Here is a 19230-nt window from a genome sequence, read left to right as displayed (position 1 = left end):
TTGTCATATCCATTCCCATTTGTTCTAGTTTGCATAACAGAATTCAATGTGGTGTTCCCTTTATCCAACTCAGCTGTCATTCTATTATAAAAAGCAAATTACTAAAGCATGACCAACCCTTCACAAAGCCATGCTGCCCTAGAGTAACATATTGTTATTCACCTATTCCTGAATTCACTCTTTCACTAACTTTTCCAGTAGTTTTACAACCACTCCTGAAATATTGGTTGGTCTAAAATTTGCTATAATTTAAAACCTCCCTTATGCAAAGAAATCATTTTGCCCTCTTTCCTGTCCCTCGGAACTCTGTGAGAGCTGAGATTTAAATTAAAGAACCTAGTCAGAGGAATTGCTAGTTCCCTTGCACATTCTCTTAAAATGCTCAACAATTTTATCTGCTTCTATCACCTCACCTTCAGCACTCGTTAAAGTTATCCTTCCATAGTCATTCTTCTTTTTTACTTGCAATGTAACAAGAGTGCTTTGCGACTTGCTTTGGTATGCTCAGCTAGTTTCTTTTCATAATTGCATTTGTTACCATAATGATCACCTTTCCTGCCTGATGCTCAATGCCCTCCCTTAAGCTTGTCATAATCACCTGCTTTGTACTTCTACATATACCCCCCTTCTTGAACAGAATATTCCCAATGCTTTGCAATCTCCCAAGTCTAGTATATGTGTGCAGGAAGAATATGTGTGTATGTGTATATATATATATTTTTTTTCTTCTTTCTTTGTGCATTCAATACTGTCAATGCACCATTAGGAAATTACTCCCTAAAACTTGCTACCTTTATATGTTCTACTGACGTTCAGCTCCTGAAAGTTTAATTTTCACTTGGTTAGAGTATAATAAAATTAATTTAATCCTTTATCCAAGTGTGAGCAAACAAAGTTTGCACCTGAAAGTATCTTCAGGACTGGGTTAAGGTGGTACAACACCAGGGAAACTCGTTGCAAAGGTGGACCAAGCTACCAACACTCCTATCTCAGTATCTCCTATAATGCAAAACACATCTCCTTGCGGATATGTCTAATGTTATGCATTAAGGGAAGGGCCACTACCCAGAGACTAGTTTCGACCTTTATTGAGGTCTCTTCAGTGAGAGCCCTGGTGTTGTACCACCTTAACCCAGTCCTGAAGATACTTTCAGGTGCAAACTTTGTTTGCTCACACTTGGATAAAGGATTAAAGTAATTTTATTATACTCTAACCAAGTGAAAAATAAACTTTCAACATCTTTCTCTAAATCCAGAGTAATTTATTAAAAAAAGGGTGGCACACCATTTGGCAACTCCTATAGGTAGAGATGACCTGCTAATGCTTCTGCCTGGTATCTCTACTGGGGCCTGCCTCCCACTGAAGAGACCTCAATAAAGGTCAAAACTAGTCTAGGTAGTGGCCCTTCCCTTAATGCATAACATTAGACATATCCGCAAGGAGATGTGTTTTGCATTATAGAGATAGGAGTGTAACGCAACAAGTTTCCCTGGTGTTGTACCACCTTAACCCAGTCCTGAAGATACTTTCAGGCGCAAACTTTGTTTGCTCACACTTGGATAAAGGATTAAACTAATTTTATTATATGTTCAGCTCCCTCCTCTCTCTATGCCTGCAGAATATAAAGTACCCTGTTCCTGAAAGTTGGCCTACTACGGACAGACAGGAAGATCAGCCAACATCCACATGGAAGAATAAAAAAATACATTTGCAGTCATGACTATGGTCATTCAAGCTTTAGGGACCATGCTTTAGATATGGCTCAGAGAATCAATTGGAAAAAGACCACCATGCTCCATCGCAGTAAATTTAGAAGAGATACACTATATTTGGAATCTGCTGGTGCTCTCAGAAATCAGCCTAATTTAAATAAGCATGGTTGCATTAATGGGAAACATTAATACTTCGAGATCCCAGTTTACATCCTAGGCTGCCTCACACAGGACTAGTCTTTTGTCCATGTGCTTCACTTAGTTTTGTGTTACCTTTTTGTGCATGTTAAGATTCTCATATTGAACAAAATGACAATGCCTGAGTGACTGAAACAAAATAAGTTCAGTCTTCAGATATTCAAGACACAGAAATCGTTTTCTCCTGCTGGTTTCTTTTCATTCTTTTCAAACAGGTGAATGCTTAGAAACCTTCCAAGATGCTCTTTTCACTTCTGTACATGCTCAGAAATGCAACTGAATAACTTCTGCTCCAGTCCACCTTTGTGTGTTGCCATTACTGTTTTCAGCATTGTGCTTGAAATGATGCAAGTTTTTTTTCATAATGCAGACAGGTTTATTTTATTATAATTTCACAATGAAGCAGCCAAAATTTATAACATTTTCTGGCCACAAGGTTTGTGTACTAAGTTCATTTAATCACTTCCAAAAATACAGTGGTGATTTTCACTTCTCTTGTGACAACTCCAACATTAAAAAAAACTTCTGACAGCTCATACAAATTATAATGCATGTTACGAGTGTAAGTGCACTGACAATGAAAAGCGTGTAAATACTAAAATCCAAATTTTACAGGAGAAACAAAAAACCAAATAATCACCTAGAGGAAAATTGCATCCGGCGCGATCTGTTGATGTGAATTATAATTAGAATGAATGGGCTAGGGAACTTGTCTCCTTTTCTATACTATTGGCATTGGAACAACATAGATCTCTTTCAGTGAGAAAACAACTTTTTGTAAATTTTGGCACTTACACCCTTTTCACTGTCAATGCCTCAATTAACCTCTAATATCTAACTTTAATAACTATTTCAGATCAAGCAAGACATCATTAGCACTGATCAAATATTATAACTTTCAACATACAAAAAAGAAACAAACAAAAATAAAATAATGCCTTATTACTAACTTCTTAACTTTAAATTCATTTTCATATTTTTTTGCAAGATATCCAAAGTTTAATGCAGATATCTATCCAAGACTGCATGATCACTCTCTCCCCAAATGGAAGATATGTGGCCACTTTGGATATGGATAGCTTTTCTTAACCTATATCATATGACCAAATCCAATACTCTTATGACATGTTGCCACAAGTAATTATCTCTCACAGTAGGTGAATAAATTCCATTTCCTCTCTCCAATCTATATCTCCACAGCTGAAGTCCCCCAAAATAATTACTCAACCTGCATTCATTGTACTAATTTGTTGATGCATATCTTCCACATCAATCCTGAACTCCCTGGCCTATAGCAGCAATGACCATATATTTTGTCTTATTGGCCTCAATCTCACACAAGACTGCCTCAAAAATGCCATCTACTTGCTTGTCTCCTATTCCTTTTGGCTATCATCTGCAATGATCTGCAAATCATCAGCAGTACCCCCTTCCCACCATCTTACCTTCTCTCTGAAAATACACTAAACTATTTACATTCTATTCCTGCAACTACATCATCTGCTGTTAGCAAGTCTCACTAATGCCTATAACTTCTGGTGAGGTTGCACTAACCAATGCCAAAAACTCCTCCCTCTTGTTCCTGATACTTCTGGCATTCATATAGAGAAAATGTAACATCCCTTTGGGCTCCAACCAGTTTTACTTCTTGAATTGACTACTCTATTTGATACTGTTGCTTAAGAGATTAGATTCTGCATTTGTTGGTCATTTTCACACTCACTCACTTCATGGGTGCCTTCATACACTCTAAAAGCTTAATTTTTTTTTATACTTTCTCTGTACTCTCAGTGAACAAAGCTCTCTCTCTCTCTCTCTAGACCCATAACTCCAAAACCATTTAAGTGCAGTTTCTGTCAGCATTATACAAATTCTTCCATCCGTCAAACTTGGACAAATAGGACCACAATCTCATTTCTTTTCTACAAGCCCTGCATATTGATTCATTTTCTGTCAACATCATCCTTCTCAGTTTGCCTCTATCACAGTGTGGTAAGAGACTTACAGTTTTCACCCTTTTTGCTCTTTTTCACATCTTCCCTCACAGAATACTTCTCACCACTCATCAGGTCATTATTGCCAACCATCCATCCTCTATTCATTGAACATTAACAGATGTTGCATGGTCACTCAGATGATCGATGATGTGCCACCGGGTAGTCATATATGTATGATTTTCTAGAGGCTTCAATGCTCTGAAGATCAGTCACTCCAGACACACCATCCATCCATCCATCACTGCCAACCAAGAAAATTAATTCTTTCACCTTAACTTCCTACATCCTGATAGCATCACTAATATTGTTAATTTCTGTACAAGGTAAACAAGTATTCCTCTGATCACAGCATCTCCATACAAAATTTTATCTTACCTAGTTTCTCTCATTTATTCATATGATCATGATTGACACTTACTTCCTGCTTTTTTCTCTTCTTAACCCTGTTAATCTCTTAACATTTCTACAATTTTGCAATTTCATGTCTTTGTCTATTGAGGTCCACTTCATTCTTCTGAACTCTTACTACTACACGTTCAACATTAACCCCTTTATAACAAGGCTAATGTGACGTTTCGTTATGTTATGCTGTACCATCAGTTCTGTTTGTGGATTAAGTCAATATAAAATGCTAGATCTTCAAATTTCCAACTCATCCTCATTTGTTTAGTATCAATGGATAGTTAATAATGGGATAAATCACAAGTAAGTCAGGAGAAGTCAGATGCGGTGGTAAGTTTTGCACATCTCTTACAGGCTATGTGAAAGCCTCCATCCAGTTACAAAGCTTTGATCCTTAGGCAACCTGTTATGCATTCAATGTTGGAATAAAGTGGGATGTGCAATGTTGAAAAATTCTTTGAGTTCAAATGCGTATGATAATTCTGATTAACTAATAAAACTTTTCCTAAATGATCTGCATTAGCTATGAAATTCAATGATACAAAAAGTACAAATTACAATAAGAGAACTATGCTGATGTTCATGGTTTTCTGTCATCAACGATGTATTGGAGTTGGTCAAGCTCAAATCTGCTACTTTCCTATTGCAATGCTACATGATCGTTAAAATGGGGGGGGGGGGGGGACTTACCTCAAAGTATCACAGATAACATTATACATCATTATAAATGTCATTGTTTTCTGTAAATCAAAACTGAATGTATTTCTTTTTAAATGTTCAGTAATTTATTCTGTGTACTGCAAGAAAATACTGAATAACAAAAGTAACATGTACTATTTTCTTCTTCCTTAATGGGACTGAACCAGAACCAAATTCATTTCTCTCTCTCTTTTTTTCCCTAAAATAAAGTGCACAAGATTATTTTCTTGCTATTTTTGCCAACTGAATATCAAAAATAATTACAAAAACGACGACATCTATTGATATTGCTTTAGTTGAATGTTATGCAGAGCGTTCAGCTGATCAGATAATTTGTTCTATATGTGCATTAAGAATTGAAATTGTTTGTTTCAATGCTATGCATGATTTTTGGAAATGGGGAGGCGAACTTAGCTCGAAGTATTGGAGATGACATTGCACATTATTATTATTATTATTGTTCCGGGAAACTACAAGGAGTCGACAGACTCATCGAGGGAGGCACTAACATCATGTCAAGAACAACTATTCGACATTGACACAGTATCTATCATACCTTGCCTTGAACTCATTTACGGTCGTAGCGCCCACAACAGACTCTGGAAGCTTATTCCACTCATTCACCACTCTCCAAGTAAAAAACCTAGCTCTAACACCCTTGTCAGCCATGCTCTTGCCCAGCTTCCATGCATGGCCCCTAGTCCTCCCACCACCAGTCATATTTTCAAAAAAATCTTCTGGATCAATCTTCTAGAAACCCTTCAGTAATTTGAATGTCTCAATCATATCACCCCTCCTTCGCCTATCAGCCAATTTCTGCAACCCACAAATCTTCAACCTATTCTCATAAGGTTCATTCCACAGACCTGCTATCATCTTGGTCGCTCGTCTCTGGATCCTCTCCACTTCCTCCCCATCATGAAGAAACCCTGGTGCCCATAGCTGGGCACAGAATTCCAGATGGGGTCTTATCAAGGCTCGATACAGAGGAACAACAACTTGTTCGTCTCTGCATGTTAAAGTATTTTTCAGAAGCCAAGTGATTTGATGAGCTGATTTAGTCACTTTTGCAATGTGCCCCCTAAACTTCAATTCCCTGTCCACCAACACTCCCAAATCCCTGGCCTCATCAATCTCCTGGAGCACGGTTCCACCAATGCGATATACTGCTGCTATTCTTTTCACCCCAAAGTGCATAACCTTAAACTTTGCCACATTAAATTGACATCCATTTTTCCTAGCCCAGTCCTCCAAACTATCCAAATCATTCTGTAAAATTTTGACATCCTGTGCACTCACAATTGCTCTACCCAACTTTGCATCATCAGCAAACAAGTGAACACTTCCTCTCAAATCCTTTCCTATATCATTGATGAACAAATTAAACAGCAGTGGTCCAAGAACAGAACCCTGCAGCACACCACTAGTCACAAGCCATCTTTTAGACTCCACTCCTGAATAAACCACTCTCTGGTATCTCTCCTTCAACCACCCTCCTATCCATCTCACCAACCCTATGTCTATCCCCATCTGCTCCAGTTTACTGATTAGGGTTCCATGTGGTATCCTGTCAAAGGCCTTGGCAAGGTCCAGTATTATCACTGTAAACCCATTACCCCTATCCAGTTCAGCCGTCACTGTGTTATAAAACGTGAGCAAGTTACTGAGGCATGATCTACCCTTCACAAAACCATGTTGTCCCCCATACAATATCCCATTTTCATCTATCCAATCCTGTATTCTTTTCCTGACTAATTTCTCTAAGACCTTGACAATGATTCCTGATATGCTAATCGGTCGGTAATTTACAACAGCAGTCTTGGAACCACCTTTATGCAGTGGAACTATTTTCCCCTCTTTCCACCCCCTCGGGACTAACCCACACCCGAGACTCAAATTAAACAAAATGGTCAAGGGTACTGACAATTCTTTAGCTGCTTCTCGTACAACACGAGCTGGTATACCATCCAATCCCACAGATGTATTGACATTGAGGTTATGCAATAGACTACTCACCTCCACTTCATTCACCACAATTCCCGTATAATCTACTGGTTTATTCGTTTCTGCAATGTCACCACCTGGATGATATATTCATGCAAAGTGCTCACTGAGTAACTCAACTATATCAACTGATTCAGTTACCTCCCTACCATTGGCATTCTTTAAAATCATTCTGCCATGTACATTTTTCCTTTTACTTGCTACATATCTAAAAAACTGTTTAGGATTCTCTTTAGCCTGCATGGCCAATGTTCTTTCGTAATCCTTTTTTGCTTTTCTTACCACACTCATTACCCTTCTGGCCTGCGCTTTATACCGTTCATGTGCCTGCCGGTCACCTTTCTCCTTAAATTCCCTCCATAGTTGTTTCTTTTTTTTGCAGCTCAAGCTTAATGGTGTTATTCATCCATTTAACCCCTACTTGATTTATTATTCGGACTCTAGGTATACAGTCAGACATTGCTTCATGAAAACACTTCTTAACTGCCTCACCTTCCACTATCAACTTCTAGTCCTTGCAGTTGTACATGCCATGGCACTGAACCAATCAAACTCCTAAGCTTGTCATACTTTCCAGCCCGATAATTCCACATGTACCCTGTCTTAATTGAAAATTCCACACCTTTAGCCACCTCCCAAGTCAAGACCCTATGATCACTCTCACCAATTGGTGGCAATGTAGTCATATTTGTTACAGCCAAATCCTCAGATGTAATTACTAGGTCAAGCACTCTCTGACCCCTAGTATTTTCCATTACATGCTGTCGCAGATAGTTATCCCTTAATAACCGCATAAAATCCAATTCCTTCCTCCCATGTGTCCTCTCCTCACTCCAATCAATGCGACCATAGTTGAAATCTCCCATAATAATTATCCTCCTTCCACTCATTTCTTCTATTTGCTTGTGCAAACTGTCACCACCATCTTTTCCATCACCTGGTCTATAGCAGCACCCAATTGTATATTTAGTTCTGCTAGCCACAATCTCACACCAAATGGCCTCAAATGTGCTCTTTTCTCTATCCTGCAATTCAACTTCTATTCTCCTTGGCTGCAGCTCATCAGCTATCATCAACAATACTCCTCCTCCCATTTTATTCTCCTTGTCATTCCTGAACACACTATACCCATCACATTCAATCCCACTAGCTATATCATCTACAGTCAGCCATGTTTCACTAATACCAATAACCTGTGGTCTGGAAGTGCCAACCATGGCCAAAAACTCTTCCTTCTTGTTCCTAATACTCCTAGCATTAGCGTACATGAATTTAAGACCCCCATTAGCCCCAACCCTACCTTGATGCCTTATATTAACTATTCCACTCTGATTTGTTGTCCTTATTCGCTCGGGCATATTATATTCATTCATACATTCAACTGCCTTCCTAAGGACTGTATATCTACTCCGCCCACTTAATAAATCTAGTTTCCCAGAATTTGCACATCCACTACATTCAGCAACACTTTCTCAAGTCTCCTTACACTGTAACCATTCAAATGCAAGCCATCCATCTTATATAGATCCTTTCGCCCATCGAACTCACTCCACACGTCCACAAATTCCACACCACTCGTCATACATAACCCACGCATAAAGTCATTCGCAATTATGGCCCTCCTTTTAAACATTTCACTGTCATACTGTGGCAAAAGACTAATCATTCTAACTCTCTCACTCTTTTCTTTTGCCACTGCAAACAATTCATTCAGGTCTTCTATCATTTCCATTTTATCTCCTTTCAAATCATTTATACCTGCCACAGCAATCATTTCTTTCACCCTTTCTTTTTGCTCTCTAATAGACTCAGTTACATCCTTTATGGTCGCACCAGGTTGGTACGATTTTGTCAAATCCTCTACTAACACCTCGTACTAACGAGTCTACATACAGCACGCTATCCTTCATTTTGTTCATGTTCACACTCATACGCCTATTTTTTCTGTCATACTTTTTATTATTGGCTGGTTCATTCAGTCGACTTTTGCTCATACGCTCTAGCTGCTGTTTTGTCCTTTGTATCGCAACATTCAACAACGCAATCTCACTCATTGCATCTATCTCATCTTTTTTATTCTCTGTAAAACCATTAATACTATCATTCACACTTTCTACATTCACACTCTCACAATTCTCTGGTACAACCTCGCCGTTTCTTGTCATATCCCTATTTTCTTCATTCTGAAGTTTGACAAAAATATCACACTCACGATCCGAAATACACTTCAATTCCTCATTCTCCCTACATTTTCTTTTATTATCATCTAACCACACTCCGACCGCACTCCGCAACGCGTACATTTCGCAGATAGTACACTGAATCATCTCCTTTATATTACCATTCTTGAAAGAAGATGGCGAACCATCATTACTCGCTGCCATTTTCCTTCATACTGGAGACATACTTATTTGTAACGTATTTTATCAAATTATAAATTATAAAACACCAAAAACACACAAGCAGACGCACTAAGATACGCAAGGCAAACAAAACTACGCAATATTAAAGTAAATTTATCAACGATAACTGAAAATAACACTTATCTTTTCAGGAGCTTTCACGAACACTACCAATTATAAATGCCATAGTTCATTTTCTGTAAATCAAAACTGTACAAATGCAAAAACTATATGCATTCTGTGAAGTAATTTCTAAGTAGAATTAAGAATAAACAATAAAGAAGACTTAATTTAGAAGAGACGAACTTTTTAATCAATATCTTTGCAATCACTTTATAAAATGTGTTTAATTAAAGTAATTATCTTCAATAAAGTTCTTTGAGAACAACAAAATAAAAATATGCTAATCTAACTGTGATTAAAGAAAACTGACATACATTAAAAAATAAAAATTGATTCCGGCACTTGTTTTTGTAGGCTAATACTATATTTAAGTGCAATTATTGATTACAACCATTTTCCATACACATCGATAGGATTGTTTTTTCTATGATTAAGAAACATTTTAGTACTGAAGTTTTTCTCATTTTGTTCTGCGATTAACAACAAACCATAGTTATGTGATAAAAAGACTAGAAACAAACATATATAGTGCACTTACTGTAAAGTAACTACACATTTCATGCAGTTTAGTAGCACTGGCTCTGAGATGCAGCTACAAATGCAGTTAATCCAGTTAAAGATTCTTCTGAATATGAAAGATTATCATGTTCCTTAATGGCATATGCGATTGTTGGCACTTCTTGTTTCTCCAACTCTACTGTATGCTTCACATCCACATCTTTGGTGGACATGAAAACACATCTGTCCCAGTAGGGAGCTTAAAAGATTATTATAATTTTAAAACCTTTTACTGCAATAACTAAACAGAAAGTGCTTTCTGTTCCAGCAAGGACAGTAAAGGAAGAAAAAAGTATATGCAAGTAGTTCAATACTTTTAGCCTAAGGAACTAAAAGTTAACTGTTACCTGTGTTAAGATATGGTCTGTTCTCTCATTTTGCATCTTGTCAAAGCCATCCTATATTACATGTTTAACAAATTAAATAACCATCCTGCCTTTATTCATGGAATATGAATTCTCCTCTTCAAAACTTGGAGGCAAAATGAGCTTCAAAATATCGGTTGTCTTTTAGAACAGAACTGCTGCACATGTTCCAATTGGATAAATACCCTTACTGTTGTATCAGGCTGTTTATGGATTTAAAGAAGCTATGTTACCCTAATTATAGAGCTAATGTAATTTTCTTAAATCATAAGTGAAAATCTTACCTAATTTCTATGCAGCATAGATGAATAGCCAACTCTTGGTCAATGCTTGATTCTAATTTTAAATAATCATTCTTTACCTAAAAAACATAATTTTGTATATTCAGTGAAGAAATTAGTTCAAATTTCTAGGGTATTTGTTTAATTGAATCAAATCTTATCTAAAAATCTTTGTATATCATGCCACTTCATAATGAAAAGAAACATACTAATATATACTTTCAATACACCAAAACCACAGTTTTAGTTTTATAGTTAATTCATGTATACCAATTGCTTTTAGAATCACTTAAGAATCAAGGTAGATAACTGGGAAGGGATTTCCATACAGCATATAAGGAATACAGAGAAGCAACTGGGTTTCTGACAAAAAAAAAAGTCCAATTCGTACTGTTCCCTTAGTAATTAGGCATCCACTTGGATGCCAAACAAATGAGGCTAAGCTAGCAATCTGTGAATATCCATTTCAGCAATAAGATTGCCACATTTACAGATTAATGAGTGTAATACTTTTCACTTAACTAAGAATTTTATCTTTGTTTTAAACAATAGTAATGCAGCCTGCATTACTAAAGAAAATATCTCTTCCTGCATGGGAAACCAGGGCCTGGGGACATAGAAATCCAAGAGGAGAAAGATTAATACAGTTTTGTGAAGAAAACAATCTGGTAATAATAAATACTTTATTTAGCCAGCCTTCTAGAAGATTTTACACGTGGAAAAGTCCCGGAGACAGCTGTAGGAACCAGACTGACTATATAATGATTAAAAATATTCTGGAATAACATCTTACAAGTCAAAACACACCCGGGGACTGATACTGGATCAGACCACAACCCTATGGTCATTAAGGCAGCAATAAAATTAAAGAAAACAATGAGACCAAATTAAGGAATAAAGAGAAAAATCACAATAACTCAAGAACTGTATAATGAATTATTCAAGTCAGTGAAAAGCAGTATGACATGAGATGTGAAAGAAACTGTCATAAAAATAGTTTATCAAATGGGTACATGAAGACAAAAACAAGAGGTTGTTTTTGATCATTGTCTTCACTTGGACAATCTCAAAATGAGATTGTCCAAGTGCCTCAAATAAGGAATTTGGTCACCCCCTCATAGCTCAACAAATGTTTCATATTGTTTATAATGGTGTGCAGGAGCTCAGCTGGTAGTAGCCACTGCTTGCAAAGCTCTCTTATCAAGGTTTTTTTTTTTTTTTTTTTGGGGGGGGGGGGGGGGGGGGTAGTAACAGTACCTAGGGCATCCCAGACATTCTCAATAGGATTAAAGTCAAGAGACATGGCTGGTCAGTCCATATGTACAAATAGTTTCTTCATGAAGATTGGTCGATAAGCTTTGTTCAATGAGGATGTGCATTATCATCTTGTACAATAAATGTCTCACCTGCATACAGATGAACATAGCAGTCCAGGACCTTGTCTCTATAAGTTGGTTGCAGAATTCGTGGTCCCAGTAGGAATAACATAGAGGCCAGTGCATCATCCCAACAAGATGTGTCCTGAAACCATCACACTATCTCCACAATAAGTGTACCTTTCACAGATATTATGTAAATTTTATTTGGGGGAGGGAGTGATTTATTGTATTCATTTGTATTCTATCTTATGTATGGTCTAATTATTAACTCATTAACTTGTAATCTTGTCGAGCTGCACCATTGTAGAAACTTATGCTATCTACTAAGTCTCGTCTATTCTCATTAATCCCTAACCTTCTTTACTTTCTTTGTTCGCTAAGCCCTCCTATCTAAAAGTTTTGTTCCCCCCCGTTCTTTCTTACCCCTGCCTTTTGCTTCTACTGCTCGCTAAGCTGCCTGTTTTTTCAACTATTGCTGGCTAGGCAATTGCTTATTCTCTCAGACTCTTCTACCAGACAAAATTTATTTTTTTATTAAGGACTGCAAATCTGGAAGAAATAATATAGTCTAAGAATAATAAGAGTATGAACAAAGGTAAGGTCCAAAGCTAAAATCCTTTAACTATACAGCAAGTCGTGACTATTTTTAATCATCACAGGCACGAATTTTATTTGAGAGAGTGCATTAGCAAATGATCAGATCCATTGTTACTAAAAACAAAATATTTTATTTTAACTAGACAGTTGAGATTACAACACAGTGGGAAATAACTAATTTTCCCAACATATCTAACTTCAGCAAAACTGCTAAATCATTGAAATATATACATTTTACGTACACTCAACATTTACTCCTAACTTAGCATAATAAGACACATACCTTTCTATAAGTATAGAGTTACTTTTCTTCATATATAACAACCATCAAGAATTCTCCTTGCACCATTAGATGTATACACTTGCTCTACCCAGTTACTATACAACACTTAAGTTTGTAAAGTGTTGTATAGTAACTGGTTAGAGCAATCACCATCGACCCTCTTGTAACACTTACCTTACATACTTACTTAAGTTACAAGGAAAATAATAACAATATCACTTGTTTACTCACAGTTCTTTCAGTAAGCACACAGTCCTCTTTCATGAATTATACCTCAGTCGGGACAGTGAATTGTTTCCGTTACACAGAACACGTTCTTGTCTCGGACACTTCTGTACCCTATTTCTCTTGCTCCACGGGTGGCTTATTCGTTGACCAGACATCAAATCTTTCGCGGGAATCGCAGTCAGTTATGCAGTGGGACAACTGTTGTCAGACGCTCTTTGGAAGTTTCCCGGGACATTCTAGAGGAATCGCCAATGAAGTGGCTCCGACAATAAGTCTCCAGTTACGTATGTCGCATCATCGCTGTCTCCTCTCTTCCACTCAGCTGATAACTGAACCTAAACACCAGTGGTTGCAGCAGCAGTAGTCATCATCATAACCCTCCTAGTTCTTGTCACCTTTTCTCTCCCCTTTCAGCCCCTTTTTATACATCCCTGCTCTTTGTTCTTAACCTTCGAATGTCCGTAATTAGCCATCGGCACAGGGATGTCACTCTGGCTTTCTCGCTCAACTTGTGATACACTATTCTTAGTTTACTTACAATGTTAATATCACTTAATTTTAAGTACAATATTTTAACATAAATTTCAATACAGTAAATTTCTTCTCAGACAAGGAATCTTACATTTTTTTTTACATTATTTAGGTCTAAAACCCCTGTAAGATCGAGTGCGATAAATTAATTATTTTAATTTATCGCACAAAACTTTACAATTAGAGGGATGATAGCCCTGGTTTTCTTCAGATCAGAAGACACCTTGCATCACTTTATAGAGCAAATTGGGACTCATCTGTAAACAATATCGACCCCCACTGGTCTTGGGTAGAGTTGACTCGGAGCCTGGCCCATTTCAAACATTCTCTTTTGTGGTGTGGGGATAGGGGAATTCAGACTGCCAGTCATCTAGAACAGACCACCTTCCTGAAGCACTGTATCTTTCTGGGGTGCTATTGGAATAAGTTCCAGAGGAATGCGAGTCATTATTCCAATGACTCACATGAAGCTATCTAGCTGCCTACACTTTACTTTAACCAGACTCTAGTGTTATGATAGCTAGCCATCTGAATCTATTGGTTAAATGATGTCTTGCAGCCATATCCAAGGATTCTGCAATAGCAAAATGTCATTCTCACTTCAGACACAAAATGGAAAAATCACTCCAAAATGCTTGTTTTTATGTTGTGGCTCATTTACATTTACAACTGATATTTTCTTTTCAACATCTTTTACATGTTCTGACATACAGACCTCTCCAGAACATTCCACGTTGTTGTTGCATGTGGGATTTCCCCAATTTTCCTCATTCATCCCTTAGGACCAGCTGAGTCCTACAATGAGGGATTATCAAGTATGTATTTTTTGACTGCAGATCTGTGTGTTCACGGACCAGTTTGCTTGTTCTGAGAGATGAAAAAACCCAAGTTTCTAGGCGAAAAAACCTTCTACCTCTGCACAAGACTGGCTAATTCACCTTTAGTTGAAAGAGACACCAGATAAAGGTTCCTCACATAATGGAAGAATATTCCATCTAGCCTACATAACAAATGCTGCAACAGCAGTGAATTTTATATACTCCACATTTTTTACTGGCAGATGTGGAGGCTTTTGATGGAATCTTGTACACCATGATGGAAGCCACTTTAACATCTTAATTAAGTAGAATTGCAGCAATTTCATTCATCACAATCTTGTTGCAGGGTAAGGTGATGACATTTCTGAACACTTGATTGTTGGAAGGAACAGAAAGAGGAGTCTTAAATTTTGTTAATCGTAAGTTTGTACCCATTAAGAGAGAATTCTTGTGGTATTGGATATGTTGTTGGCTCTGTCTTGTAATGTTTTTTTTTATCATGCATATCTTCTGCAATGGATGGTTTTGTAAAACAGCATGTAGCTAAAGTGTTGGAAAAGTTTGGCCTATTTTTGTTTTCTTTTTAGCCTCAATAGATGTCTAGAATACAATAAATTTTGAAATTCTCTATTTCTTCAGATGCTCTCGCCCAAATGATGAATATGTCAAAAACGTATCAGAACTGTGTTTTCAGTTTTTATGAAATATTTTTGAATAGCTTTCTACTTGTTAAATTTTCCATAAGCAGGTTTGCTAGGACTGATGATTGGTGTGTGTGGGAGGGGGGAATAGCAAGTCCTTGTGCCTTTTCCCAATATTTATCCTGGAATATTTAGCCATTGCATAGAAAACATAGTCTAGCATCTGGAGTAAAAATTCTTGAAGAAGCTCCAGGTGAACAAGCTCACAATGTCAGAACTAGGACGTCTGAAGGTTCTATTTTTTTAAAAACTTTTACTCTTTCAATAAAATTGAAGCATTCCTCACATATGACTCTGCTTTTCCTATGTGTGTGGAGAGACTAGAAAAATATTTTACTAGGTTAGAAGTGGGAGAGTCTCTAATATCTACAATGGGACATAACAGAACTTTTGGTATGCGTATTTTCAGGGTTCCAGAAATTCTCAGAACTAAAGGATGATTTGCTGTTAAAGATTTCTTTAATTCTTCCATCTAATTCACTAACTTTTTTTTGTTATTTAATAAATGTATTTTTTTCCTCTTAGTGTTGTTTATACAATTAAGCATTATTATGAATATTTTAATAAAACTAGTTCTTCTTACCAAATATATGACCATCTCTATACCAGCATTCCAATGAAGATACTTGTTTTATGTTATTTTTCATCTACTGCTTAGATAATGAATAGTTATAATATAGTGGAGTGCATCCACTAATTCCACCCCTCCTTTTTTTTTTTTTTTTAGACTGATGTGCAGCCAGTCTTCATCACTGACAGATGTTTGGGATTATCAATGAATCAACTTTCTGCAAAAAGAGATCATGACAGACAAGTGGCACTATCTTATGGTCTTAGTGCAAGTTCTACAGCTCATTTGAGCTACAACGTTAAAAAAAAAAAGATTCCAGAATACAATGCCTTACTTACCTGTGCCAACGATCAACTAACTCAGGGAAAGGCCTAGAAAAGTTTCTCTATTCGGTGACTAGAGCAAAATCTATAACAGTCTTACTTCAGAAGGTTTAACAATATGGAAGCAAATGCCATATTTCCATTGGGCTAAACATGCATCCTGATGGCTTAAGGGTCAAAGCTGTATAACTGAGAGGAGACCTCCACATAGCCTTTAAAGGAATGCAGAGAACCGACCAGGGCTTCTGACCTAATGTCCAATCCTCACCTTCTCGTGGTGCACCCTGTTGGGTATCTACTTTGATACTGAACGAACGAGGATGGGCTGGCAATTTGGGATTTAGCCGACCAAATTGTATTCTTATTGGTTAAACCAAAATAAAAAATGATGGTACAACATGACAAAATTTCATGCTGGCTGGGGCGTCGCCCGGTTAAACAAGGCCCCCGTTGTTTTCGCCAGGGAACCAGGGCGAACAGCGAAAAGTCAGCTACTGGAACAAATCTGAAAACAAACCCCAACTCAACATCACCAGAGTTAAAGATCGGTACTATCAACGTAAGAAGCCTGAATGGCAAAGAAATGGAGCTAGCTCAGGAATTAGATAAGTACCAGATCGACATAATAGGGGTGACTGAAACAAAAAAGACCAAAACTGGTGAGATCTTTCTGAGCAATAAATACAAAATGTTATATTCAGGCAATAACAATCAAGGAAAAGAAGGAGTAGCCATAGTATTCAACACAAAATACGAGGCTAATCTTCTTGAATGGCAGTCAGTCTCAAGTAGAGTAATGTGGGCAAATATGAGAATGGGGAACTGGACAATGAGACTTATTTGTGCCTATGGTCCCACAGAAGGTTCTACTAAGGTAGAAGTGGAGGAATTTTTTGAGGCTTTAGAAAAAGCAACTGACACAATGAAAAAGAAAAAGTTGGTCCTTGTTGGGGATCTAAATAGTAGAGTAGGAAATGATTGTGAGACATATAAAAATATTTTGGGAAAATTTGGAGAAAAGAGCAAAGCTAATAATAATGGCAAATATCTGTTGGATTTCTGCTCAGGACATGGACAGGTTATTACTAACACCATGTTCCAACATAAAAATGTGCACAAATTCACATGGAGAGAAGAGGCTAGGAATAAGAAAAGTCTCATTGACTATGTTATTGTTGATAGTGATGTTTTCTCCCTGGTGCAGGACACCAGAGTGTACAGAGGATTTGAAATTGGAAGTGATCACTATTTAGTCTTGAGCAGGATAAAATTGAATTTCCTATTGAAAAGAATAACATGTAAGAAAGTTTTAAAGCGAATAAAAGTTGAGCAGCTCTCAGATGTAAACTGTAGACTAAAATACAGAAATATTATTGAAAAGAAAATGAAAGAGTTTGAGAACAGGAATCAAACCTTGGAGATTCAGTGGCAAACTCTGAAGGAAACATTGATTGATTCTGCCAGAGAGGCATGTGGTGAGGTTGTGTGCAAAGATAAAAAAAATCAGAACTCCCTGGTGGACACAGGAAGTTAAAGAAGAAAGCATATCAAAATTCCTGGCAAATAAGTCAGCTTTTACTCTTACAGAATACAGAGACAAATGTAAGAAAGCTAAACAGTGTGTAAAACTAGCTAAACAAAAGTCATGGGAGGACTTTGGCAAGAATATAGAAAATAAATATCAAGAAGGTGGCAAAATATTCTGGAGGTTGTTGAAGAAGCTTAGGAATGGAGGAAAGAGTGCTGTAAAAGGAATTAGAGATGATAAAGGTGAAATGAAAACAGGAGAAAAAGATATCCTTGAAGTATGGAGTAATTACTTTGAAAAACTGCTAAATGAAACAAGCAGTGATGACAGCACAGTGATAAAAAACACTGACCAGGCATGCAGTCAGGAATACATATCCATACTTGAAGTAGAAAAAGCCATCAAAGGCTTGAAATGTGGAAAGGCAGCAGGAGTAGATGATATTCGACCAGAAATGCTGAAGTATAGTGGTATAAGAGTCTTACAGTGACTGCACTGCATAGTTCAGAAAGCCTGGACAGAGGGACGAATTCCCGATGATTGGAGTAGAGCTCTCATAGTACCCATATATAAAAAGGGAAATAAAACTGAATGTGAGAATTACAGAGGTATTTCCCTACTGAGTGTTCCTGGCAAGATCTATGCAAGTATACTTGAGAAACGGTTGAGAAGAATTGTGGAAGAAAAGCTTGGTGAAGAACAAGCTGGATTCAGGCCAAATAGAGGCTGTCAGGATCAGATCTTCACTTTACGACAAATAGTCGAGAAAGCATGGGAATATAACAAAGATCTGTATTTAAGTTTTGTCGATTTGGAAAAGGCATATGACAAGGTGCCAAGAGAGAAGCTATTCAATACGTTGCAGTTATATGGTGTCAATGGGGCATTATATCAAGCAATACTTAGTCTTTATTTGAGTTGTGAGTCAGCAGTTAGAATTGAAGGAAGTACAGGAAGATGGTTTAATGTTAAATCTGGTGTGAGACAAGGATGTACATTATCCCCTCTGTTATTCATTATCTATATGGATCACATTATGAAGGAATGTGGTATTAAACCTGATATCAAAATTGGAGATGTTAATGTCAGCTCTTTGCTTTATGCGGATGATGTTATACTTCTAAATAAATCCGCTACATGTCTGCAAGATTCTCTGACTAAATTGAATAGCTGTTGTAATAGATATGGTATGAAGGTCAGCAATAAAAAGACAATGAAAATAGGCAGAATCATTGAAAATGTCAACTGTGTTGTGAATGGAGAACCTGTGGAACAAGTAAAACATTTCAGCTACTTAGGCACAATTTTTACTGAAGATGGTAAACTAAATATAGAAATAGACAACACAATCAGCAAAGCTGGTATCGTGGGAAGTCAATTGAATAAATTCATATGGAATAAGAAAGAAATTAGTCGGAACACTAAATTAGCTGTATACAAGACTGTGTTCAAACCATTTTAACTTATGGATCTGAGAGCTGGGTTAGAAGTAAAACACTTGACCAAAGACTAGAGACCGCAGATATGAG

At 37.1% G+C, this 19230-nt stretch overlaps 1 protein-coding gene across 5 annotated transcripts in view; it reads right to left on the bottom strand.

Annotated features, from left to right (window-relative positions):
- LOC150107502 (focal adhesion kinase 1-like) overlaps positions 1 to 19230 on the bottom strand; it is a 496861-nt gene that overhangs the window by 332711 nt on the left and 144920 nt on the right. For all 5 annotated transcript variants that reach the window (XM_090391922.1, XM_090391925.1, XM_090391923.1 and 2 more), the window contains one exon: positions 10746 to 10822. In XM_090391922.1, the coding sequence (XP_090248048.1) occupies positions 10746 to 10822 (77 nt within the window). The remainder of the gene's footprint in view (positions 1 to 10745; positions 10823 to 19230) is intronic.

The sequence above is a fragment of the Typopeltis vanoorti genome, chromosome 4 (assembly GCF_054136105.1).
Source record: "Typopeltis vanoorti isolate ZY-2024b chromosome 4, IOZ_Tvanoo_1.0, whole genome shotgun sequence".
Lineage (NCBI taxonomy): Eukaryota > Metazoa > Arthropoda > Arachnida > Uropygi > Thelyphonidae > Typopeltis > Typopeltis vanoorti.
Note: the sequence above shows the minus strand (reverse complement) of the source record. Positions and strands in the feature narration are given on the sequence as shown.